The sequence below is a fragment of the Saimiri boliviensis genome, chromosome 1 (assembly GCF_048565385.1).
Source record: "Saimiri boliviensis isolate mSaiBol1 chromosome 1, mSaiBol1.pri, whole genome shotgun sequence".
In the NCBI taxonomy this organism is placed as follows: domain Eukaryota; kingdom Metazoa; phylum Chordata; class Mammalia; order Primates; family Cebidae; genus Saimiri; species Saimiri boliviensis.
In genome coordinates this window covers 114,668,784-114,695,394 of record NC_133449.1, presented here as the reverse complement: position 1 = coordinate 114,695,394, position 26,611 = coordinate 114,668,784, and the positions used below count along the sequence as shown (strand labels likewise).

Genomic DNA, 26,611 nt, shown 5'->3' with positions numbered 1-26,611 from the left:
GGCTTGTGCCCAGGTTATTGCAGGTCTCATCAAACCCTGACACAGCCTTAGGAGGCAGCCCCATTGCCATCTTCACTTTACAGAGGAGGAAACCGAGGCTCAGAGAGGCCCCCAGCTTGTGAGAGGAGGGGTGTGAGTACGTGCACCTGGCTCCACGCCTGTGCGCATCACAATTCCCAGGGGTCTGCTCTAAGGCGAGGCCTCTGTGGCCACTCAATGCCCGCACCCCTCCCCCTTGTAGATCCCACCCCAGTGGGACCCTGGGTGGGCGCAGCAGCTCCCTCTGCAGGTGCCCATCCCACCCCGGGCACGGTGAGGCTGGGAACACTGCCCAGTTCCCCACACTCACCTTTCACAACGCAACCGATGGCGCCATTGAGCAGGAAGGGTGAGAAAGAGGACACAGGAAGCCAGAGCGGTGGGGCCGAAGGGTGGGGGCAGGCCAGCTCGGCGGAGCCTGGGGCCAGAGGGCCAGACAGCTGCAGGACTCTGGTGGCGTGGGCAAGGTTAGCCAAGGATGGCGATGCCCAGGGGCCTGGGGGCCCTGCTCCTCCCGCTTCTCCTGCCCCTGGCCTTAGGTAAGTGGCTCGCTTCTCAGCCCCACCCTGCCTTGCGGAGGGAGGGAGCCAGGGACAGACGCAGGGACAGGAGAGGGTGAGGAGTTGGGATGTCTGGGATGTGTCCGCTGAGAGTCCCCTGTGGCCGCCTCAGCACCGCCTCTAGCCCTGTCCCTTTGGGTCACCTGTCCTCCCACTAAACCTTGCTCTCGGGTTCCCGTAGTTGCCCCGCAGTGCCCTGGAGATAGGGGAGGTCAGAGGGTGCTCGTGACTCCCCAGCCTGGGCTGCGGCTCCCTGATAGGCCTGGCTGTGGGACAGGGTCGGCTCTGGGAAGGCGATTCTCCAGCTGGCTTGTGGGATCCTGGGGACGGGATTCGGACACTCGGGAAGCTGAGGCCAGGAAGGCCTATCACCTCATTCGTCCGGCCCTCTCCTCTCGCACATGCCACCCCACCTGGGCCCCTCTCCCAGTCTCAGCCATGGCCCCTTAGTCCTCAATGGCCTGAGCCAGGATCCACACTCCTCCCCATCACCCTCCCGTCTCACACGGGAACACACGGCGCATCTCCAGAGGCTGTGGAAGCACCCGGGCCTTGCCTTTGCTGGCCTCTCTCCCAGGAAAGCTGCCCCCTTACCCCTTGCCCACCTAACTGGCTCCATTTACTCTTCTTGGCCTCTGTGGCATCTTAGCAACCCTCTGGGACAGAGGGAGATGCTCCCTCCTGAGTGCTCCCTCCCTGGTGCTCCTGTCTCAGGGTCTTGCGGGCCGCTCTCGTTTTGCTCCTGACTTGGTGAGGGGCCTGCATGTCCATCTCCCTGGGTGTCCAGTGTGTGGTCACATGGCTTTGGCCTCATAGATCAACCTCTTTGGGCTTTGAAGAACCCTCTTCTCTTCAAACATCGGGAGATTCAGTGGAGTGAATCAGTCCCTGGCTAAAAAAACAGGGTGGAGATGGCAGCACGGTTCTCCTAGTGGCCGTGGGAGGTCCTGGTACAGAGCAGGCCACCAGGTGGCCCTTGATGGATGGATGACTGGAGCCACCGATGGCAGCTGTGACCAGGGCTCATGGGCGTCCTCAGGTCCCAGCTGTCATTGCTGGTTGGGCCTTCGAGGCTCCTCTAGGTGACACCGTTTTCTGCATGGTGACGTGCATGCTCTGGTTGGGGCAGGGCAGCAGCCCTTTGATCGGGTGAGGAGCTTTGACAGGTCTACACTCAGAAGTAAGACACCCTCCTGTGTGGACAGTTCTGTGTTAGTCTCTGTTCATCTGTCTGCCCATTCGTTCATTCATTCATTCAGGAAGCATCAATGATGCTCTCTGCTCCTGCTGGTACCACTCGGCCCCCGCCCTCAAAAGGCTCACAGTCTGCAGGAGTGACGCAGTGTGGTGGGCACCAGCACGTGGGACCCAGCTGTTAGGGTTGAGCAGGGGACAGATGAAGTGGAGGGGCTGCCATAAAGGGACACGTGACAAAGGTGTGGGCAAGGCACGGGGAGCAAGCAGGGTGGTTGCTGGACAGGCTGGCACCTGTGGTAGCCTTTGGCACTGTGAGGTCTGGCCACCTGAGCTTCTGGAGCCAGACTCTGGCTACGGGAGGGAAATGGTGGTGGTCTGCTCGCGGTGAGCCAGCAGGGGCTGAGGGAGCTGTGCGGGGTGGGGGCGGCTGCCCACCCTGCCCTCCTCCTGCCCTCTGACCTCCAGTCCACTCCCCATTTGCTGAACCCCAAATAAAGCAGTCCATGGAGGCCAGGCTCTAGAGCACAGAGGGTCTGGAGAGGAGGGGGCGCTATCCCACCCACAGGCCTAGCTCAGGGTCTCCTTGTCTGCGTGAAGTGCTTCAAAGAATAAACACAGAAAAGATACTGAACGATCGTCTCTGTTCAGGGTGTTTGCCAAGAGCTTCGCTTACACGCCTGCACTGAAATCCTTGGCAGGCAGGGAGGGAGGCTCTGATGTCACCCACCAGCAGGCTGCCTGCACCTGTGCCCATTCACGACAGCAGGGCCGGGATGGCAGAGAGTGGCACTTGCCCTCAAGCGGACCACGTTCTCTCCCCTCCTCTCCTGTCCTCCTCTTCCTTCCCCTCCCATGCCCTCCTCTTCTCTCCTCTCTTCCTCCCTCTCCCTGCTTCTGCGGTCCGCCTCCTCTCCCTCTTCTCCCCTTTATATAAAAGCAAACGTGGATCATATTACACGCATGCTCCTCTATCATTTGCATCTCCCATTAAACAATACCTCATAACTACCTTCACAAGCTAACAGACATTTAAAGTTCCTTTGTAAGCTGTCTAAAATGAACTGTCGCATGTAGTATCCGTTATTACAAAATCCACTCCCAAATGTTTTTTTTTTTACCCTGCCATTACTCTTTATTCAGCCATTAGTTTTATCATGTATTTTTTTTTGTCTTAATGTTTTAAAATGAACAGTTTTAAGTGACAGCAATAGTGGACGTGATTTTTAAAAAACCAAACAGCAGAGAGGGAAATAAAAAATGGAAAGCAAATGAGCCCCTGCCCACCTCACCCCCAGCACCACCCATCACATAGGGACCTCCCCTAACAGTTTCGGTGGGGGCAATCCAAAAAATGAGGAGGCAGAGCTGAGACCACGTCCCACCATCAATGGGAGAAGGACATGACAAAGCCATTCAGAGTAGAAGACATATAATCGGCAGCAAAGATACAGGCAGGTGCTCAAACTCCTTAAATGAAAGTAAGATTCAATGTCATCTCTCAGACTAGCAAAAATACAGAAGTTTAGTAAACTGTAGAATAATAGGCATGTGGATAAATAGTCTCTCTTACCCACTTTCGATGAGAGTTTAAATAGGTGCACCAGTTTTTGGAGGGAAATTCAGTAACACCCGGCAGTTTTTGAAAGCACATACAGAAAGTCCTATGATAGGAATGTTTTCTTTTTCTTTTTCTTTTTCTTTTGAGATGGAGTCTCGCTCGGTGGTCCAAGCTGGAGTACGGTGGTGCGATCTTAGCTCACTGCAACCTCCGCCTCCCGGGTTGAAGTGATTCTCCTGCCTCAGCCTCCTAAGTGACTGAGATTATAGGTGCCTGCCACCAGGTCTGGCTAATTTTTGTATGTTTAGTAAAGGCAGGGTTTCCCCATGTTGGTCACACTGGTCTCAAACTCCTGACCTCAGGTGATCCACCCACCTCAGCCTCCCAAAGTGCTGGGATTACAGGTGTGAGCCACCATGCCTGGCCTTCCCGGCAGAGTTTTAAAGCACATAGTTAGATCCAGATAGTCGTATGATAGGAATGTTTTCTATGAGTTCTCAACACAAGCTGAAAAGATGCACACTCAGGAATTCTTAGGGCAGATTGTGAAAATCATTGTCCACCAACAGGAGACTGGTTAAAAAAGGGTTGCAATGGCCATGGAATGGAATAGTTTGCAGCTATACAAAGAATGAGGTGGAAAGTTCTTCAAGATACATTGCTTGTCCAAGCGTGGTGGCTCATGCCTATAAATTCCAACACTTTGGGAGGCCAGGCCTGGTGGATCCCTTGAGCCCAGGGATTTGAGATCAGACTGGGAAACACAGTGAAACCTGTCTCTACAAAAAATAAAAAAATATAAGAAAATGAAAAATTAGCTGGGCATTGTGGCATGTGTCTGTAGTCCCAACTACTTGGGAGGCTGAGGTTGGAGGATCAATGGAGCCTGGGAGCTGTAGGTTGCAATGAGCTGAGATCATGCCACTGCACTCCAGCCTGGGTGACAGCACAAGACTCTGTCTCAAAAGAAAAGAAAAAAGATATATAGCTAAGTGATTTTGTTTGTGTACATTTAAAAATGATGTATTGGCCAGGCATGGTGGCTCACACCTGTAATCCCAGCACTTTAGGCAGCCGAGGTGGGAGGATCGCTTGAGGCCAGAGTTTGAGACCAGCCTGGGCAACATAGTGAGAACCCACTCTTCTCAATGAAAATTGTTTTATATTTTTTAAAAAATGATGTGCTTATAAATACTTGCATATGCATACTTTCTGCAAAATTTCCAGAAGGTTGTGCAATAAACCGTTAAAGGTGGTAACTCTTTGAACACCTACAATGAGCTATGTCCTTTATCTCTAATTCTTCCCAAAACCCGGAAGGAATGCATTATTAGCTCCATTTTGCCGGCAAAAGATTGAGCCTTAGAGAGTTTAAGTAACTTGCTTTGGGACTTATAGCTAGTAGATGACTCAAAACTTTCACTTCATGCCCTGTATTAGGTGAAAGGGAACTGAAGTCGCAAAAGCTGGTCTTCAGTCCTGGAGCAACCTCCAACTAGCTAGTAACCTTTCTCAAGTCATTTTGCTCGAGAGGCCTTGGTTTGCTGCGTTTTCTGCCTGTCCCGGGAGGTAGCCATGAGGGTTGTAGTGTAAACGTGGGAGAATGTGGCAAACCGAGACAGAAGGCATCCAAGAGTTCCACAAGAGTCCACAGCTGTAAGGGCTTTAGAAGGTCTGATGTGGAATAACTGTGAGAAGCCAGGAAGACTCCCTGGAGGAAGGGGTAAAGGAGTAACAGCACAAACATATGAAACCTTTTATTTACAGAGCCACGTGCCAAGCCTTTTGTACATGCTTTCCCCAAAGCCTCCTGCCAGCTCTGGGAGATGAGACATTTCCTTTCATGTTGGATACAGCCTGAGAGAGGGTTTGTGTCCCACTCAAGTGCACTGTTAACGTGAAGCATGGAGCTGGGTTCCAGGCCAACCACCAGACTCTGGAGCTCCTTTCCCCGTCCTCCTCCTTGCTGCCCATCTTCGTCCAGCCCATCCACACTCTCTGCATCCCTTCCTTAGGTCAGGAAAAGCACACCGAAGAGCCAAGACGCAGCTGCCTGGTGTACGACACGGACGAGTACGACGCATTCGACTTGAAAGACAAGGCGGGGTGCTTCACCAAGTGCAGGCGGTCCGAGAGCGAGCCCTGCGACGTGGGAAATTTGCAGAAGTAAGGGGGTCCCCTGAGCTGGAGGGGGAATCTGAAGCTGCCAGGAGGGGGGGAGCTTTCAGGAAGGGATGGGGCCATCTGCCCCCATGGCCCCGGAAAATGCCGCTCCCATCTCACCCTTCCACCTTGTTTGACATCACAGTCCCCAGACCCAACACCTCCATTCTGGCAATTAGGATCCCTACTGATCTAGAGGATTCAGAGATGAATCCACTCCTATCCTAGCCCTTGGGAGTTGTGGAAGGACAGACCCAGACCCAAATAATGATGACTCCAGAGTGTAGACAGAAGGGCAGACAAGGTGCCAGTTTAGCCCGGAGGAGGAAAGTTGGCCAAGGCTTCACAGAGAAGGAAACCCAGAAAGGGCTTTGAAGCGTGCATAGGAGTTTTCCAGTTGGATCTAAGCAATGGTGGGGATACAGGCAGCAGAACTGAGAGTATTCGGGGATAACTTTCAATGCTTTGTACTGTAACAATGTAAACTGCTTGGGGATGGAAGAGGCAATGGGGAGAAGTTATGGGTGGGAGATAGGACTGGAAATATAAGCAGAGACTAAGGTGTGAAGGATTGTATAAGCTATACCAATGGCGGGGGGTGGGTGCGGCAAGGCAATGACTTTTTATTTTATTTTATTTTATTTTTTAAATGGAGTCTCACTCTGTTGCTAGGCTGGAGTGCAGTGGCATGAACATGGCTCACTGAAATCTCCACCTCCTGGGTTCAAGTGATTCTCTTCCCTCAGCCTCTCGAGTAGCTGGGATTGCAGGCGTGTTCCACTACACCCAGCTAATTTTTGAATTTTTGGTAGAGACTGGGTTTGACCTTATTGGCCTCGATCTCCTGACCTCATGATCCACCAGCCTCAGCCTCCCAAAGTGCTGGGATTACAGGCGTGGGCCACCGCACCTGGCCAGCAATGACATATTTTAAGCACAGGTAGAGTCTAGTCAACTCTGCATTTTGGAAAGATTGCTCAGGCCTCAGGAACGCTGATAGGGGTGGTGATGCAGGAAGACATGACCCCGTAGGATGCACTACAGGGGCCTGGGTGGGAGTGAGGGCCGAGTCAGCACCACCAGCAGCAACTGGCATGGTGTGCTTGGAAAGGGGAGATGGAGGGAAAGATGATAGGATGGAGCCTCAGTAAGACAAGAGACTGGTTAGACGCGGGGGTGAGGCTGATGGAGGGGTTTAGAATACAATGTCTTCAGGAGCCATCTCCAAAAATATCCCTGCCTCTTTTTCCTTCTTCCACTTCTAATCAGAGTTGCCCGTAACTCTTCCAGGATACCTAGAAAAGCACCTGGCTTGTATTACTACTGAGTGTTAAAGGAATGAATGAAAGCTTGCTCTCAGGCTTGGTGTTAGGGCAGCAATCTCATTGGATCATGTTACTTCAGTGGCCTGAAAACACTTCCCTCCCCACCTGCAGCTGATCTAGCAGCTTCTTAACACCCCAGAGCTGCTCAGAGGCTCCTCTTTGTGCTGCTCAGGTACATACCCAAAAGAATTTCAAACAAGTCTCCAAATAAAAGCTTGCACATGGGCTGGGCACGGCGGCTCACACCTGTAATCCCAGCACTTTGGGAGGCAGAGGTGGGCAGATCATTTGAGGTCCAGAGTTTGAGACCAGCCTGGCTAGCATGGTGAAACCCTGTCTCTACTGAAAACACAGAAAACAAAATTAGCTTGGCGAGGTGGCAGGCACCTGTAATCCCAGTTACTCGGGAGGCTGAGGTGGGAGAATTGCTTGAACTCAGGGGGTGAAAGTTGCAGTGACCCGAGATCACTCCACTGCACTCCAGTCTGGGGGACAGAGCAAGACTCAGTCTCAAAATAAAAATAAAAATAAAAATAAAGCAGCAGCTTGTACATGAACAAACATTTGTAGCAGCACTTTTCACAATAGCCAAAAAAAAAAAAAAAAAAAAAAAAGGAAAATCTCCAAATGTTCCTCAATGGGTGAAGGCATAATCAAAATACAATCTCTCCATACAATGAAATAGTATTCATCCATAAAAAGAAAAAAAGTACAGGGGCCAGGCACCGTGGCTCACTCCTGTCATCCTAGCACTTTGGGAGGCTGGGGCAGGAAGATCACTTGAGGCCAGGAGTTCAAAGCCAGCCTGGGCAACAGAGTGAGACCTGACTCTACTAAAAGGGATTTTAAAAAAGAAATAGGGCCAGGTGCAGTGGCTCACACCTGTAATCCCAGCACTTTGGGAAGCTGAGGCAGGCGGATCGCTTGAGGTCATGGGTTCAAGACCAGTCTGGCCAACATACTGAAACTCAGTGTTTCTAAAAAGACAAAAAATGGGTTGGGCATGGTGGTACACACCTGTAATCCCAGCTACTCAGTAGGCTGAGGCAGCAGAATTGCTTGAACCCAGGAGACAGAGGCTGCAGTGAGCTGAGGCTGCATCACTGCACTCCAGCCTGGGCGACACAGTAAGACTCCATCTCAAAAATAAAAGAAAATGGAATGCTGGTACATGCTACAACTTGGATGAACCCAGAAAACATTACACTGAGTGAAAGTCAGAAACAAAAGGCTGCATGTTGTATAATTCCATTGGTGTGAGTTATCCGAAATAGGCAAACTCATAAAGACAGAAAGTAGATTAGTGATTGCAGAAGCCAGGGGAAGGGAGAGGGGCGTGCTTCATGGGTATGGGTTTCCTTTGGGGTGATAAGATGTTCTGGAACTAGACAACATGATGGCTGCACAACATTGTGAATTACTTAATGCCATTGGATTGGACAGTTTAAAATGGTTAAGATGGTAAAGTTTATGTTATATGTATTTTACCACATGCGCACACACAAAAAGACAAATGCATAAAATACTCAGAGCGGACTCCTAGCTGAAATCCTGCAGGAGCAGTCTGAGTGGCTCCCAAGCCACCTTTCTTCCTCCTGCCGTGATCCCAGGGTCTTTACTTTGAAAGTTTGGGTCGGCCCTCTCACCCCAAGAGCCCAGGGAGTGAGTAACTCAGCCCGCAGGATTCTACCCTCCCGCTGTCCCTGGCCCCTTGCAGATACTGGCTAAACTACGAGGCCCACCTGGTGGAGGAAGGCTTGACGGAGAAGGTGAACATGTCTTTCCTGAAGGCTTTGGTCCAGAACCTCAGCACCAGCACTGCGGAAGATCTGTACTTCTCTCTTGAGCCCTCTCAGGTGAAGAGCTCCCCAGGCCTCTTGGCTGGTTCAGACCCTATCTTTCTTGGACAATATTTCAAAACTCTAAGAGAGTTATGTCCTGTGATTGGTGCCCATCAGGGCTTGTCCCCCCACACCCCGACTGGCAGAGCCGCACCTGTAAAATGAGCTCTAAGGCTCCTCCGTGAAATTCCCATGAGCTCTTCTGCGGAGGTAACATAGTTGAAATGAGGGAAAGGGTTCAAGGGGCAGACTCTGGATTTATGCTGGGCCAGATTCAAATCCCAGCTCTGCCCTTGTGATCATGGGCAAATGACTTTTCTGAGCCTCGGTTTTCCTATCTGTAAAAAGATGAAGGTCCTGCCCACTTTTAAGATGAACATGGCCAGGTGCAGTGGTGCACACCTGCAATACCAGCACTTTGGGAGGCTGGCTTGAGGCCGGGAGTTCTAGACCAGCCTGGGCACCACAGTGAGATCCCATCTCTACAAAAACAAAACACACAACAAACAAAAGATGAATGAGAGGAGCCAATGAGATAGTACACAGGGAATGCTTGGGACAGCGAGGGCTCAGAAAGTCTCCAGCCTTCCGGAAGAAATGGACATGGTGGTAGATAGAGGTTGAGGCAGCCAGGTGGCTTGGTTAGGAATGAGGGACTTTTGGGTTTGTCCGGAGAAAGGGAAATAGAAGACAGATTTTTTTTCCCTCAACCCTTTGTTATGTCACTCAAGCAGCGGAGCCCCCTGCCTGGGTTATGCACTGGCCCCAGAAATCACCCACCTGTCCTTTCCATGAGTCTGGACCGGGAAGGACAAATTTGAGGACTTTGGCTCCAACGATAGCCCCCTGGGCCAACGCACATGTGGTGCTTCTGAGGCAGGCCCCGGGTGGGGACCGGGAGCTCAGAGAATGAAGGAAACATGCTTTGTGGCTGGGCACGGTGGCTCACGCCTGCAATCCCAGCACTTTGTGAGGCTGGGGCGGGCGAACCATCTGAGGTCAGGAGTTTGAAGCCAGCCTGACCAACATGGTAAAACCTCGTCTCTACTAAAAATACAAAATTAGCCAAGCATGGTGGCACATGTCTGTAATCCCAGCTACTTGGGAGGCTGAGGCAGGAGAATCACTTCAACCTGGGAGTTGAAGGTTGCAGTGAGCCGAGATTGCGCCATTGCGCTCCGGTCTGGGCAACCACAGTGAGACTTGGTCTCAAAAAAAAAAAAAAAAAAAATGCTTTGCAATGACCACTGATATGTATTTCAATATTTTGACCATCCTTTGTTTTTTTAAAACTGTGTTGTGGTTGTTGGGTGGGGAGGATTTCACATTCAGAGTAAATATGCAAGTCCCTCTCTGCCCTCGTTCTCTCCCTCCCTCAACTTCCTGCCTGAAGGTTTTATTCTTTCCATTTCTTCCTGAGTCAGAAGCCAGACACTGTCACCATCAAGCCTTGTGTAAACAGTGGGACTGGTAGGGCCCTGGCTATCCTCACACGTGTATGTTCAGCTTGCCCAGGCGTCAGGTGGCCAAACAGGCACAAGGTTAGCTCTGTCCTCTGTATTGGGAAAACCGAGGCTCCATAAGGGCTGTAACTTGTCTAGGGACACACTGCCTGTGAGGAGCAGAGCTTGCACTGTGCCCCAGGTGTCCTGCCTCTCAGACCTGACAGTCCTCAGGTGCTGCCCCGACCCAGTATGCCTCAGTTTCCCCTCCCAGCTGGGGAAGTGGCAGGACCCGTGTTGGAGGCTGGGTACAGATGGAGCTGCTGAGTCTGTGGTTGTAGATTCCAAGGCGGGTGACAAAGGATGAGGACAAGCCCCCTGACAGAGTGCGACTTCCCAAGAGCCTTTTCGGATCCCTGCCGGGCAACAGGTCTGTGGTCCGCTTCGCCATCACTGTTCTGGACATCGGTCCGGGGAATCTCTTCAAGGTGAGGACTCGGGGAAGTTCCGAGGTAAAGTGCTAGGTCCTCAGGGCCCCATGCCACAGCTTGCAGTCACTGGCGTCTGCTGAGGGATCCGATGGGGACGGAGCAGGCGGTGAAACACATTAGTGTTTCTAATGCAGCCCGTGGTCATCCCAGACCCCTGTCACTAGAGTCTGTGGCCTTCAGACTCACACTGGTCACACGCTCTCAGATGTCTGACCCCATACATCAGTGCCCTTTGACCTGTACCTGTGTCCTGAGGGTGCTCATGTGCCCTTGTGTGTCCTCGTGTGTGCGCAAACATGCATGTCCTTTCTATTCCTGTGCACACAGCATCCCCTGTGCTCAGGTGTGATCATATCCACATGAGCGAGTGCAGCCATGCCCTTGCACATATGTGTACCAGGTATGCACACCCCAGAGGTGTGCGTGCACTCGTGCGCAGACGTGTGTACCCCTGAGGGCTGTGCTTCCCCCACCAGCCCCCTTTCTACTGACGCACACTCATGCTAAGACCCTCAGGGTCACTCTGTCCTCCCCACTGACCTCCATTTCTTGGCTGATCTTGGTCCCATGCCCCCTCTAGTTAAGAGGGCAGAGAAGCTCTGGAGGCCAGCAGTGGAGAGCGGTCACGTGCACAGCTTTGCAGCCAGTTGGCCCGGCCCAGCCCAGGCAGGAGGCCACTGGGAGCATCAGGGAGGAGGCTGCCTGTGACTCCTTAGCCCCCTGGTCTCCTGGTCTCGAACTCCGCCCTCCAAGCAAGAGCCATGGGTTCCTGGAGGCTGCTAGGAACCCCAGCCCGGGTGGGTCGGGATGGCCGCTTCTACAGCCTGACCCACTGATCTCCCCCCTCACAGGGTCCCCAGCTCAGCCTGGGGGATGGCAGCAGTGTGTTGAACAATCGCCTGGTGGGCTTGAGTGTGGGACGAATGCGTGTCACCAGGCTGGCTGAGCCTCTGGAGATCATCTTCTCCCACCAGCGTCCATCCCCCGTGAGTCCCCCACCCCTCCCCCAAGGCCTGGCAGTCACTGTGGGGCAGACAGGTGGGTGGGCACACCCAGACCTGTGGGCCCTGCATGGGGCACTGCACATCTGTCCCTACCCTTCCACAGCCACCCAGGAGGAGTCATTAGGGCCATACACATACCTAGGTCCAAGGCCACACACCCTAGAGGTGCACGTGAGGACCTGGCAAGCCCACCTGCATCCACACGGCATTCCACACGCTCACATGCAGGCTCCCCGACACGCGCACGCGCACACAGACATGCAGCGCCCCGCCCCGCCCACCGCCCCACACCGCAGTCGGCCAAGGGCTCATCAAATGATGCACTTAATTTTTCTGTGCAGCCCATGGGTGGGACGCTTGCTTTCTACCTCACGCACACTCCGCTAGGACCCAAGGGAGCACAGCGTCCTCCCGCTTCCCTTGCCCACCCCCAACCTTCCCCTTTCCTGTCTCCTGACTCCCATTCTTTGGTTTCAGAACATGACCTTCACCTGTGTATTCTGGGATGCGACTAAAGGTAGGGAGGGTATGGGCTGCATTGCAGGGCACAGCCAGCTCCTCTGGCTAAGGCCCTCCCGTCCCCTCCTCTCCACTCCCCTCCCCTCCTCTCCACTCCCCTCCCCTCCTCTCCACTCCCCTCCCCTCCTCTCCACTCCCCTCCCCTCCTCTCCACTCCCCTCCCCTCCTCTCCACTTCCTCTATCCCCGCCCTTCCCCACCCCTCCTCTCTTCCCCTTCCCCCTTCCTTTCCCCATATGCCCATATTGCCTTCCCCTCTGTTCCCCAGGCCTCCCCTCCCCTCCCTATATTCTCTTTTTCTCTGTTCCCCTCCCCTCCCCTCCCCCCTCCCCCTACTCTCCTCCCCTCCCCTCCCCCCACTCCCCTCCCCTCCCCTCCCCACTCTCCTTCCCTCTCCTCCATATATTCCCTTCCCCTCTGTTCCCCTCCCCTCCCCCCTCCCCTCACTCCCCTCCCCCCTCCCCTCACTCCCCTCCCCCCTCCCCTCACTCCCCTCCCCCCTCCCCTCCCTCCCCTCCCTTTCCCTATACTCCCTTCCCCTTTGTTCCCCTCCCCTCCCCTCCCTTGCCCTGCACTCTCTATATTATTCCCTTTCCTTCTGTTCCCCTGGCGCCCTCTCCAGGGCCCACTGGAGACTGGGCTTCTGACGGCTGCTCCACGGAGGTCGGACCCGAGGGGACCGTGTGCCGTTGTGACCACCTGACCTTTTTCACCCTGCTCCTGGTAACAGCCCCTTCTACTCTGATCCCAGCTGTCCCGGGGGCTTATGGCTCCTGTCTAGGGGAGGGGGCTGCCTGGTGGTTTTGGGGTACCTGGGCCTGGCTTCCAACTGACATGGTGTCGGTTCTGGGATCACCCACAGAGACCCATCTTGGACCAGTCCACGGTGCAGATCCTCACACGCATCTCCCAGGCAGGCTGTGGGGTCTCCATGACCTTCCTGGCCGTCACCATTGTTCTTTATGCCATCCTGAGGTGAGTGACCCCCACCTCCCCACCATGTCTCCCTCCCACCCTCAAGAGAGGCAGCAGGGCAGGGTGGGAAGCACTCAGGTTGTGTGGCCTCTGACTAATGTCCTCTCCACACCTAGTGTCCTTATCCCAAAATGGGGTTGGAGGTTGAAATGTGTCAGGGCTATTTCAGGAGCAAGTGGCAGAAACTTAACTCGAATTGGCTTAAACATAGCAGGGAATGTGTGGTTCATGTAACTGAGAATAGCAAATAGTGAATAGGGTTCATGTAATTGAAAAACCCAAGGTGTATGGACTTCAGGCAGGGTTCGATCCAGGGGCTCAAAAGAGGTCCACAGGACTTGGTCTCCCTCTGCCTCCCACAGCTATGCTCACTCCTTGACAGTCACATCAGGCAGTTTCTTTACCTTCGGGGGCTGCCTCAGGGTTGCATCACAGCTCCTTTGCTTAGGCAAAAATAAAAGAGGTCTCCTCTTTCCAAGTATTCTAAGCTAAATCCCAGAATTGAGAAGGGTTTTTTTTTTTTTTTTAACATTTTATTTTGAGATAATTATAAACAGAAAGCTGTAAAAAATAGTGCAAAGAGTCCTGTGGGTCCTTCTTCCAGCTTCCCCCTATGGATATATCCTAGACAGCTGTAGTTCAATATGAAAACCAGCAGCTGGTGGTACAGTACTAGAATATAGCCTTTGCTCAGCTTTCACCATTTTTTACATATATTAATATGTGTGTCTATGTGTGTGTGTGTGCAGGACAGACCATTTGCAGGGCCCAGTCCAAAATGAAAATATAAAAGGCTGGGCACGATGGCTCATGCCTATAATCCCAGCACTTTGGGAGGCCGAGGTGGGCGGATCATCTGAGGTCAGGAGTTGAGACCAGCCTGACCAACACGGTGAAACCCCGTCTCTACTAAAAATACAAAACAATTAGCCAGGGGTGGTGGCGCGTGCCCATAATCTCAGCTACTTGGGAAGCTGAGGCAGGAGAATCGCTTGAACCCAGGAGGCGGGGGTTGTAGTGAACGGAGATCATGCCATTGCACTCCTGGCTGGGCAATAAGAGCAAAACTCTATCTCAAAAAAAAAAAAAAAGAAAGGAAGAAAAAGAAAAAAATATATGGCCCCTTATTCAAAAAATTTTAAGAATGTCAAGATGGCGACAGTAGAACATTAAGTCCTTCTGAGGATGGGACCCTGCAGAGGTCACACGCTCATGAAACTGGCCCTGTGTGATCATGTGTGTGCGTGTCTGCGTGTATCAGCCTGTGCAGTGTTATCCCGTGTACACCAGAGCTGAGTCTTACTGGTCTAACTTGGACCATGCGCCCATGACTGCCTGGGTCGCAGTGGTCAAGGGCTAGAATACATGAATTGGCTGGCCAGGCCATGTGCCTGCTCTTGGGTTGGAGCTAACAAAGAACCCCTGGCCCCTGACTTATGTCATTGTCGTGAGTGGGGACTGGCCGGTGTTCCTCAGTGAGACATGGGGCTGTGTCCAGAAGGGGGACTGAGTGCAGGTTAGGCAGAAACAGCAGGGAGCGCTGCAGCCTCATTTGCCTGGGCCCAGGCCATGGCTGAAGGACCCACAGGATTTTTGAGCTTAAAGGTGCCTAGGGGAGCCAGTGCCCCAGCCTGTCCTGTTCCCCAGTCTCCTGGGGGTACCTGGGGGTGGCCTAAAGCTGCCCTTGGGTTTCCTGCCCCTGAGTCCAGGGCTGTCCCACTGCCTTCTCCACGTGTCTCTGTGTCACCATTTGGCCCTGGGCTGCAGCCCCCTCTAGGCCTACCCACGCCATCACAGACCAACCCATGAGTGTAAGCAGTGCCCCCTACCCCCACCCTCCAAGCCCTGGCCTAGGACACGGTCTCCATCCCCAACAAGCTGAGCGTGCCTTGCCAGCTGGCTGCATTGCTGGACCCTGTGAGTGGGGCTTGGAGCACCAGGAGAAATTGCCACTAGCTCCCCAGGGTGGGGCCTGGTATCTCAGGTGAGGTGGACATGATCCCAGATGTTCCTCCAGGAAGCCCCAGGGCCCCCTCCCTCGGCTGAGAACCCTTTTGGATCCGGTGTGCTAAGAATTCAGAGCAAGGGGCTCCAGAGAGAGGGAGGTGAGCCTGGTGGGTCAACAGGTAGGGAGTCTGGAGCCGGGGTTGGAGCCCCTGCCCTGCCTTGCCCTGCTCTGCGCCGCGCAAGACTATGTCCCTCTCTGAGCCTCGCTCTTCTACTGCATTTTCAGCTTCATGCATCCACCTGCCCGTCCATCCACGTCACCAGTGAATCCAGGTCCCCTCCACTGTTAGGCCTGGAATTCACCCATGGGAGAGACCTGAGGAGGGAGAGGATGGGGAGTTACGCTATGCTGCAGGAAACCTCCAAATCAGCTCAGGCTAGCGGGCACGCAGAGACAGCCTCCCCGGAAGGAAACAGCCAAGGGGCGTTTGAAAGGCAGAAGAAAAGGAGTCAGGCAAAGAAGGTGGGAGAAAGGACATTGGGAGCAGCGAGAAGAGCCCTGGCAGAGGCTGGGCGGCCTGAAAAATCAGCATGCATTCAGGGAATTGCAAGTTAGACAGTTGGGCTAATGCATCTGTTAGCGGGTGGTGCCGCGCAATTCCAGGCTCTCGGCGCCCCGAACAAAGAATTGGATGAGACACACACAGATAGCCAAGCGAAGCGACGTGAGTGTATTCCACGCAGTATTCCACTCTCAGAGCAGGAGAGCGGGCTGACCTCTGTAAGATGGGATCCGCCTCAGCTTGGTGTCATTTGGGTGGTTCCAGGTGTTTTTTTCTTCTCTTTCCAAGGCTGCCTAATCTCTAGCCAGTGTCTGGCTTTTGATTGATAGATGTGTTGCTCAGTTACTTCGGGCCCTTGTGCATTTATGCATCACCTCCATCCCATAATTTTAAGTACGTGCATGATATGCAGCCCATATGCATGAACCTTAAGTAGCTGATTATCATATGGGGTGATGTGAAGGATACTTTTTCTCTAAAGCAAATGCCCGTCTCTGAAGAGCTGCCCCTTACTGGTTTGGTCCGGGTCTTGCCGGCTGTGGGATTCCCCTTTTTATATCACTTTTGTTTTGCTTGCTGAACCTCTGCTTTTCATCTTGCTTCTTGCTCACCCACCCCCTTCACCTTGCTTCGGTTCTCTGCTTTTAATTACTCTGCCCTTTGTCCAACTTGTAATTCCCCTCGCTATTCTTCTGCCTCGTTTTCCCTATCCTCCTGCCTGACATTGATCAAGGATGAGGTCGACAGGATCCGGAACCCACAGAGCCCCATGGGCCATGGGAGGCTCCTGGGCTTGAACCTCAGGATGCTCCCACTCTGGCTGCTGGCAGGGCTGGAAGCTGCCGGAGTAGGCAGGAGCTGGCGTTGGGGATGGAGAGCCATGGGCCGTTGGGGTGGACAGGCCTGAGTGTCCCGTGGGAGCTCCCATGGGAGCTACGGCCCCTTGGGGCCTCTCATTTCTCGCTCCAGGCTTTCCCAGCAGAGGTTCAAGTCAGAAGATGCCCCTAAGATCCATGTGGCCCTGAGTGGCAGTCTGTTCCTGCTGAATCTGGCCTTCCTGATCACTGTGGGGAGCGGCTCAAAGGGCTCTGATGCCACCTGCTGGGCCCGAGGGGCCACCTACCACTACTTCCTGCTCTGTGTCTTCACCTGGATGGGCCTGGAAGCCTTCCACCTCTACCTGCTTGCCGTCAGGGTCTTCAACACCTACTTCGGGCACTACTTCCTGAAGCTGAGCCTGGTGGGCTGGGGTAGGTGCTGCCTGGACAGACAGAATAGACGGCTGGCCCCAAGGGTGCGGAGGGAAATAGCCTTGGGGAGAGAGAGGAGGGGTTCCCAGAGCTGGAGGGAGAATGGGCATCTGGAGGGGATGTGGAGGAGGACATGCCAGCGAGTCCCCGTGATGCCATGCCACTTCCCCTTGTGCCAGGCCTGCCTGCCCTGATGGTCATCGGCACTGGGAGTGCCAACAGCTACGGCCTCTACACCATCCGAGACAGGGAGAACCGCACCTCTCTGGAGCTGTGAGTGGCAGCTGTGGGAGCCGGGGTGATGCCAGTTCCCGGCCTCACATACTGGAGCTGGAGGGAGGTGGTAAGAGGAGGGAATTCTAGCAAGAGACCAAATATGTCAAGACCAGAAGAATCCTCAGATCCAGCCAGCTGAGAGAGAGAGAGAGAGAGAGAGAGAGAGAGAGAGAGAGAGAGAGAGAAGTGAAATGAGAGAGGAAGCCTGAGAAAGGAGAGGGAGAACTGGACCAGGAGGTAGGGTGCCTTCCTCGAGCCTGGGCCAACACCAGCCCATATGGCAGCTTAAGGCAAAGTGAAGAAGGTCACCCCATCCACATGCTGGGTGCACAGCCTGGAGAGGGGAGGGAGCAGCCCCCACTGCTGTCCAGCCAGCTGCCCTTGTTCAGGCCACCACCTGCCCAGTGATTCCCAGCCGCCTGGGTCTAGTCCGGGCTCCGCCCTGCCTGCTGTGCATGTGACCTTGGCAGGCCCGGTCTCTCCCAATCTGCAGCATGGGGGAATGGATCAACATGCTCTCTAAGGTGCTTTGCCCTGCAGTGCAGGGGGCAGTGAAGCTGAGTTGAGTTTTAGACTCCCACCTTGGGGTCCATGGGGCACCTACCACTGGGCCCATGGCTCTGTGCCAGGAGGAGCTGGCGAGGCCTTGGCCCAGTCCCCAGGACCTCAAAAGCAGGGGCCCCAGGAGCCAGAGAGGTCACATACGTGCAGGCATTGGGCCAGGTGGGGACTGCAGTGGAGTGGCAGTCACAGACCCATCTAATGGGCAGCCAGTTACTGTCCTTCAGGAGGGCATCCACAGAGCCGCCAGGTGTATGGTTCTCTAGGAGAAGCAGAAAATCTGGGTGTTTATATCAAATCTTCTGATTTTAAAGGCAGCCACTAATTCAGTTTTTGTACATCATATGGTGCCAATGAAACATGCCTTTGAGGTCACTTTGGCATTAAAGAGACACCAGACAGGAGCCTGATAATGGCCCCTCCCCAGTGGGAGAACGGGGATTGATGGGTAGAAATGGGAGAGGCACCTTCACAGATGGAAAAGCTCAGCCAGGGGACTTCCTAGGCTTGCTGGCCAGAGGCACCTCTCCCAGCCCCACCACTGCTGCCCCTGTCCTCCAGATGCTGGTTCCGTGACGGGACAGCCACGTACGCTCTCTATATCACCGTCCACGGCTACTTCCTCATCACCTTCCTCTTTGGCATGGTGGTCCTGATCCTGGTGACCTGGAAGATCTTCACCCTGTCGAGTGCTACAGCGGTCAAGGAGCGGGGGCAGAACTGGAAGAAGCTGCTCACCTTGCTGGGCCTCTCGAGCCTGGTGGGTGTGACGTGGGGGTTGGCCGTCCTCACCCCCCTGGGCCTCTCCACCGTCTACATCTTTGCACTCTTCAACTCCTTGCAAGGTGAGGCTCCTGCACCAGGGAGGTGAGGGGCTGTGTTGCCTGTCCCAGGAGGTGCTGAGAGGTGGGGGAGAGAGTGGTTTGCAAGACACAGGACTGCTCAGGCTAGTGCAAGGCAAGGATGTTGATTTCAAATATTCAGAGCAAGGATCCAGGACAGCAAAATGTGGCTGCTGTATTAGTCCATTTGTGTTATGGTGAGGCCTCAGGAAGCTTCCAATCATGGCAGAAGATAAAGGGGAGCCGTGGTGAGAGTGGGAGCAAGGGAATGGGGAGGGACCGTGCTGTTTTAAACATCGAGATCTTGCATGAACTCCCAGCAAGCGTTCACCCATCACTGAGGGAACGGTGCTAAGCCATTCATGAGGACCCGCCCCGATGATCCGGTCACCTCCCACCAGGCCCCACCTCCAATATCGGGAATCCCATTTCAACATGAGACTTGGAAGGAACAAACACCCCAGACATATCAGCTGCCTTCGTGGGAGCTGCTACCAGGATCAGAAAAAGCTACCCAAACCAAAGCAGATATGTTCTCCATCTTCTTCCTGGAGCTGTGGATTCTCTCACCTAGTGTCCGTGGAAACTCCTCCATTCTCTCTCCACTCACCCTTTACTGTGACCCCAAATGGTCATCCAACATGGCTGCCATAACCCTACATGACCTGGCAAGTCCATTTCTGGTCCAATTAGCTGTGACCAGAAGGGCCGAGTCATGGGATCTGATGTCCGCATGACATGGAAGGGATCTCCAGGGATCTATGGAAGGAAGGAAAGGCTTGCTATGTTTGTTACCAGCCCCCACAGGGCCCTTCCTCTGAGATCCCAGCAAAGGAGTAAAGGCAGTGCGTGGGTCGTAGTTTGTATGCGTTCTCTTTGCTTCTTACATCTACAGCTCAGAGAGCCATCACAGCCCGAGGGCGAGAGAAAGAGCCGAGTCGGGAATGACGAGACTCACCCCGTCCAGAGGAGTCACTAGAAACCCAGGCCTCCTACATGCAGCGGGTACAAGCCCCCAAGACCAGGGCTGGCTCCCAGTGCCCCATGAGACTGTGTGGCTTAGTGACTGGGACCAGGCAACCCTGGTTCCAAATCCTAGCCCCATCCATCACCAGCAAGCCACTCAGCTCCTCCGATCCTCATTCATCTCGAAATTGGGAAAATCTCGTACTTAATCTCACCAGATTTATTTATTTACTTATTTGAGGTGGAGTCTTGCTCAGTCACCCAGGCTAGAGTGCAGTGACACGATCTTGGCTCACTGCAATCTTCACCTCCTGGGTTCAAGCAACTCTCCTGTCTCAGCCTCCCGAGTAGCTGGGACTACAGGCATATGCCACCACGCCCAGCTAATTTTGGTATTTTTAGTAGAAACGGGGTTTCACCATACTGGTCAGGCTGGTCTCAAACTCCTGACCTCAGGTGATCCACTCGCCTCGACCTCCAAAAGTGCTGGGATTACAGATGTGAGCCATCACACTTGGCCTGCCAGATTGCATGCTGAACAATGGCAATGCATATGTGGGAACCACTAGTCTTCAATATGTGGAAACTATATTAATAATCATAGAAATTATGACCATATGGCCATCTGAAGCTGTCTCCAGCTGGAGAATCATGAGTCTATGCCTGGAGAATCCGAGGGGTTGGTTGGGAAGAAAGGCACCTTGAAACTATAGATGACATCGCTATTCTTTCAGAGGTTACCTTAATATGTAAGCCTGCACGCTTCACTCTACTGAGTTCGTTTCCATTGGGTCTGAGTTGTTCTGTATTTCTCTCTTCCTCCCCAATACAACAGAGCCCTTGGTACCTTGAATTGCCCATTGAACTCCTCTCAATATTTTTCTTGTATTTGGAGTTTTGGTTATAGATTTCCTTAAAACACAGAGTTTTTCTAAGTCATGTTCTATACTGACGATAATTTGTGCCCCACACTTTCTCTTTTCCTCTTGCTGGAGCGCCTCCTTTAATAATCCTTTATAGAAGGGATGATGGTTGTTTTGCATGTCTGAAAATTCCTCAATTTTGCTCTTTCTTTTCTATAATAGGTATAGGTAGATATGTTCTTTGTTTTTTTTTTTGTTTTTTTTGAGACGGAGTTTTGCTCTTGTTACCCAGGCTGGAGTGCAATGGCGCGATCTCGGCTCACTGCAACCTCCGCCTCCTGGGTTCAGGCAATTCTCCTGCCTCAGCCTCCTGAGTAGCTGGGATTACAGGCACGCGCCACCATGCCCAGCTAATTTTTTGTATTTTTAGTAGAGACGGGGTTTCACCATGTTAACCAGGATGGTCTCGATCTCTCGACCTCGTGATCCACCCGCCTTGGCCTCCCAAAGTGCTGGGATTACAAGCTTGAGCCACCGCGCCCGGCCGATATGTTCTTTGAAGGTCTCTGTTTTTCATTTCCAAGATTTCTATTTGGTTCTTTTTTGTTTCATTTTTGAAATGGTTGTGTAATGGTTGCATTTTTGCCTGACTTTTCCCGTAGTTCTTGAGTGGTTACGGTGAGTCTCCTCCCTCTCAGCAGCCACCAGCACAGGTCGTCCCACTCCCTGCCCGCCCCTCCCCAGGCTCACCAAGTCCTCTCCTCCCTGACAGGTGTCTTCATCTGCTGCTGGTTCACCATCCTCTACCTCCCAAGTCAGAGCACCGCAGTCTCCTCCTCTACTGCACGACTAGATCAGGCCCACTCTGCATCTCAAGAATAGGAAGGCATGGCCCTGCAATCTGGACTCAGCTCTGACTTGCTGTGTGACCTCGGGCAGCTCCACGCCTCCCTCTGGGCCAGTTCCTTTCTCTGTATAATGTGGCTGGGGAGGGAGAGGACCAGGTTGGACCACGTGGCCTCAGAGGTCCCATCCAGATCCAACTGCAGGTCCACATGAGAGTCCATGTAAGCATGTTTCCAGGGGTCTAGAGTTCCTGTAGTCCTGAGACACCCTGCCAGCAAAGAGTGACAGTCACCTCCATGCCCTGCCCTCACTGCAAAGCCCTCACCTACCTTCTGGTCCCAGCAAGGGAAGAGAATCTGGTTTGTATAGCCCCGGAAGGAGCCCCCAGCCTCTCCCCTTCTCCTTGTCACTGGCCTCCCGCAACTCCACCTCTGGATGCCTGTAACTTTGAGGGGCATTCAGGAGGCCAGCGTGCCCTCAGGTATTGAGGGTTAGTTTTGATGGGTAGGAGTTGATCCTCCTACCCAGTCTGCCCCTGGTCTCTGCCCATCGGAGCCCACCCTCCTGGAAGAGACCCCAGCATGTTCAGGGTGCTGGCAGCCCTGCAGGTGTCCAGGGACACTGCATTTCTGACAACCACTGAGTGGGCGAGCTACCTCGGGCAAACGCTCCACTCCCCACTCTGACTGCCATGTGGGTGGCCCAGCCTCTGACCTGCTGTCATCATAGAGGTGGAAGGCAACCGATCTGGGGCTCAGCACACCTGAGAGTGCTCCCATTCATTCAGCATATGGGGCCCAGGGGCGAGGGTGGGGTTGAGGGCTCCCTGAGGAGGGGCTGGGCATTGCCACTAGAACCTGAGCTCCCAGAGAGTAAGGACCCGGGCAGCCTCACTCACTGTTCTAGCCCAGGCCAAGCACAGTACTTGGCTTGTGGAAGCCTTGAATAAATATTTGTTGGCTGAATGAGTGGATGTATGAGTTTGGCACCAGCCTGGCAGAGCCCTGAGCTAAGGGGGTGTCTCAGCCCAGACCTAAGTTGGGTAGGGCGCTGCTGGCAGCTGGGCCTCCATGTTGCAATCACATGCAGGTTTCTCAGTAGGAAGCTAAAAGAGGCAGAGATAGCAGAAATGGGGTAGAGATACAGAGATGGAGAGATGGAGAGATGCAGAGAGAGATTTAAGAGACAGGCCAACACCAAGAGGGAGAACGGAGGCAGAGAGGTGCAGAGATGGCGGCCCCACCCGAGCTCCAGCGACCCCCTACACGTGGGGAGTAGTGCGTGCTGACATCATCGCCCTCCCTGGAGCCTCACCGCACAAATCCATCCCTCACTCTATCCACAACTTACCAACCATCCTCCCTACCTGGCCCCCAAGCCCCTCCAGGGAGCTCTGCGAACCCTCAAGCCCTGTCTGCTGGTGAGAAATTATTGCCACTATCAGGCCTCCCCCAACAGCCCCTGAAGCTGCAGGCTGCAGCCCACCTCCCTGTCCAGGTGCCGGTGCTAATGCTGACTGCACGTGGACGCACTTCGCTTCCCTCCCAGCCCGCAAGCAGCTGAAAGACAGGAAGGCGGCCCTCGCTTTATGCAAGTCGCTGTGTTCCTGGAAGGGAAATCTGGGGTGTCGACATTGCATCAGTTGAGCCACAGAAGCAGTTCTGGTAGACAAACTTGGTGTGTTTTGAGGCTTATCTTCGCAGACATCTGTTTCCCACACGGAAGGCCTTGACTCCATTATCTCAAAGTCTCAGGGTGAGTAACCTGAGAAATGCTGCTCCACCATCTGACGGGTATGGGCTTAACTCCTGGCTCGGCTACTTAAAAGCTGTGTGATCCTGGGCACGTTACATCACCTCTCTGAGCCTTAGTTTCCCCCTCTATAAAATGGGAATTATAAAGTCCTCACCTCATCCTGACGGCATTAAATGAAGTGACAGAAATAAAGTGCCCAGCACTGAACTCAGCAGGAGTTAGTCAGCTCCCTGAGCCCCCTTGATTTAAAGAAAGACCAGCCAAGGGCAATGGCATGAGGAAATGGAGGCCCAGACAGGCCCTGCCACCTGCCCAACTAAGGTCACTCCATGGGCTGGGCTGAAGCCGGGGCCAGGCCTCCCTGGGTTGCCAACTCCTCCTCCCAGAGCAGTCCCTGAGTTTAAGGATTATCACCTGGTCCCTGACTGCACTTGGTGGCTCACACCTGTAGTCCCAGCACTTTGGGAGGCTAAGACAACAGGATTGCTTGAGCCCAGGGGCTCAAGATCAACTTGGGCAACACAGCGAGACCCCCATCTCCAAAAAATAATTGTAAAAATGTATCTAGGCATGGTAGCTATTTGGAGGAGGAAGCAGGAAGACCACTGGAGCCCAGTAGTTCAAGACTGCAGTGGGCTGTGATGATGCAGCTGAACTCCTGGATGACAAATCGAGACCATGTTTCTAAAAAAAGGAGGAGAAGGAAGGAGAAGGAGGAGCAGGAGGAAGAGGAGGAGGAGGAGGAGGAAGAGGAGGAGAAGGAGGAGGAGGAGAAAGAGAAGGAGGAGGAGGAGGAGGAGGAGAAGGAGAAAGAGAAGGAGGAGCAGGAGAAGGAGAAGGAGAAAGAGGAGGAGAAGGAGGAAGGAGGAGAGGAGGAAGAGGAGGTAGGAGGAAGGGGAAGAGGAGGAGAGGAGAAGAGGAGAGGAGGAAAAGGAGGAAGAACAAGGTGAAAAAAGGAGAATTATCATGTGGTCCCAATCCCCAGTCTCAAGGGAAATCCTGGGTTGCAGAGTTTCCCAAACTGCTCCGCGGGATGTGAGACCAACAAGACCACAAGCCCCCGATGGCTGAGCTTCCTGGCTCAGATGGAGAGGGCAGATAAGGAGGTGTGGCTAGCATTGGGGATGTACTGCTTTTCTGGCTGGCTCTCCACCCTGGGGCTAGTCAGGGGGCAAGGGACTGGAGGTCCTTATCACCTTTTGCAGGGGTTCCTGCAGAAGCGCTCCAAGTGCCAGGCTGAGCACCCGTAAGGCCAAGGGGGCTACGGTGAGAATACACCCCAAAGCCCAGAGTGGATGGATGGAGTTCCTCCGCCATTGCACAGCGACAGTAGCAACCTAGGTGATGGGCCATCAACACAGGTGGGAGCGCAGACCCTGGCCTCAGTTCGCCAGTTTCAGATTCTGCCTTTGCAACTTGTCTTGGGTAAATTCTTCACCTACTGAGCCTGTAAAACAGAAATAGCAGTAGCTGCCCCACAAGGTGATGAAGGAAATGAATAAATGAGACAGTGCCTGCAAGGAATGCCCACTGCCTGGCCTGCCTGGCCCAGAATGAATGTGACTAAGCCAGAGCTTTGCCTTAGCCATAGTCTCCTGAGGTCCTGGGCACAGAGAGGGTCCCTTCTGCCATGGCCCCTGCCTGGTTCTCGGTTCTGCCCGAATGTCTTCCTTCCTTGTATTTTTTCATTACGTCATAAATACACAGGTGACAAGACTTCTTTGCCCCATGCTGTCAGCGAGACAACTTAACATTAAAAGATATCAATCCTTCATGAATTAGTGAATTCAATGCAATGACAATAAAGATTCTGGGGTGGGCATGGTGGCTCACACTTCTAACCCCAGCACTTTGGGAGGCTGAAGCAGGAGGATTGCTTGAGCCCAGGAGTTTCAGAACAGCCTGGGCAATATAGCAAGACCCTGTCTTCACAAGAAAAGAAAAGAAAAGAAACATTAAATATATTCTGATTGATTTTATCTGTTTTTGATTCTCCAAAAACTTATAAGATTGATATGGAGGTATATAGACCTCAAAGAGCGAAGTCAATCTTAATGAAAGAGGGCACACAGGAGGCGGAGGTTGCAGTGAGAGTCAAGATTGTGCCACTGCACTCTAGCCTGGGTGACAGAGATAGAGACTATATGGGAAAAAAAAAAGAGGGCAAGACTTGACCTCTAGACATAAAGATATTACAAGGCCAGCGTGGCAAATGCAACGTGATGTGTGTTCAGGGATAACAAAGGAGATCAGTGGAACAGAACAGAGTGCTCAGAGGCAGACCCATGGACACTTGGGGGAATTAATACATGACAAGGGTGGCATCATCATTTTCAGAGGAGGAAATACCTAAAACTAACACATTAGTTCGTGAAGACACATTTAAAATCATTAGTCATCAGAGAGCTGCAGATTGGAATGAGGATGAGATCTCATTGTATCCTTATTAAACTGACAAGCATTAGAAAACTAGATGGTACCAAGGGACAGGGACAATATGGGAGCCAGGGAGAGTCTAGACTGCTTCAGCTGCCTGGAAAAAAACACATGCATCTACTGAGTCTGCAATATTGTTCCTGGTGTTTATCTTAAAGAAACATTCCTCCAGATCTAGACACTTCTGGACCTGTGTAACATTGTCTGTGGTGGAAGAGAATTGGTAGCAAATCCGAGTGGTCTGTCCAGCCCACCCAGTGTTTGCTGGGGAGTTCCCTCAAGACTGCCCCAAACCATCATGAGATAGGGCAGGTTGGAATTCCGAAGAAATGAGCACAAAGCGCAGGGGTGATCTGTATCCATCCAAAGCATTGATCAGGGAAATGACGGACAGCAAGAAGGGAGATGTGTCTGTCCATAATGAGGTGGTGGAGTTACAGAGTTTATATGAGGGTTTAAGGAATTTGTTGCAGGGCTGGGGCACATTTAGCATTTCTTTGATCTTTTAGTTTTTCCAGCAACAACCTAAACAACTTTATTAATGCTTGGGGATGTTCAAGGCTCCCTCTAGAACACTTGGACACTCAGTGCCCATCACTGGAAGGACAAAGAGGTAGTGAGTGTGAATCCACACGGTTAACATGGAGAGATTTTAAAAACACAGCCCTTCATGCTGTGTTTTTAAATATAAGAGCCAGAAGGATATATTAGTTCAATATCGTATTAAACATATATTAAAGATACCAGCATGCAAAACAATATTGATTTTGGAAAAAAAATACATATTAGAATGGTTGCCTTCTAGAGGTGGGAAATATAAGTGGGTATAGAGAGAAAAAGGAATGAATCACTATGTAAAAGTAATTAAATGTTGCATAGGATTGAAAAAGGAAAATTAAGCCTATGCTGCATCCCACCAGTGTAACACATTACCTGTGTTCCTTTCTTCTACCTCCTCCCTTCCTGCCCTCATCCCAGCCAGTTCCCCACCGAGGTAAACGTGGTTAGCTTAGCACCAAGACTGAAATGCACACACCGTCTCGTGAGCTCTCCCCAGTGCAACTGATCTTTTACATATTATTTTTATAGCTGCATGATATTCCAACTGGGAGGGGGGAAATCATTCTCTATTCATGAGAACTGAGGCAATTCCTAAGCTTCTAGCAGTAAAACTAACTGTGCACCCTTGTCAG

General features: G+C 52.8%; 1 protein-coding gene across 1 annotated transcript; it reads left to right on the top strand.

Moving 5' to 3' along the window:
* Positions 1-463: 463 nt before the first annotated feature.
* Positions 464-23,616, top strand: ADGRG3 (adhesion G protein-coupled receptor G3). Its single transcript, XM_003943497.4, has 12 exons — positions 464-578; positions 5,370-5,520; positions 8,560-8,698; positions 10,467-10,613; positions 11,468-11,602; positions 12,098-12,137; positions 12,761-12,861; positions 13,001-13,113; positions 16,593-16,873; positions 17,053-17,146; positions 18,272-18,555; positions 21,154-23,616. The coding sequence occupies exons 1-12, from the start codon at positions 518-520 to the stop codon at positions 21,261-21,263; spliced, it is 1,656 nt and encodes a 551-aa protein (XP_003943546.1). The 5' UTR covers positions 464-517; the 3' UTR covers positions 21,264-23,616.
* The last annotated feature ends 2,995 nt before the right edge of the window (positions 23,617-26,611 follow it).

What these genes read in the sequence shown, in the direction of transcription:
- ADGRG3 (XM_003943497.4), top strand. Translation starts at nt 518, where the DNA reads ATGGCGATGCCCAGGGGCCTGGGGGCCCTGCTCCTCCCGCTTCTCCTG. An exon ending in GACGTGGGAAATTTGCAGAA is followed by an intron (nt 5,521 to 8,559) that starts GTAAGGGGGTCC and finishes GGCCCCTTGCAG; the next exon opens with ATACTGGCTAAACTACGAGG. An exon ending in AACCGCACCTCTCTGGAGCT is followed by an intron (nt 17,147 to 18,271) that starts GTGAGTGGCAGC and finishes CCTGTCCTCCAG; the next exon opens with ATGCTGGTTCCGTGACGGGA.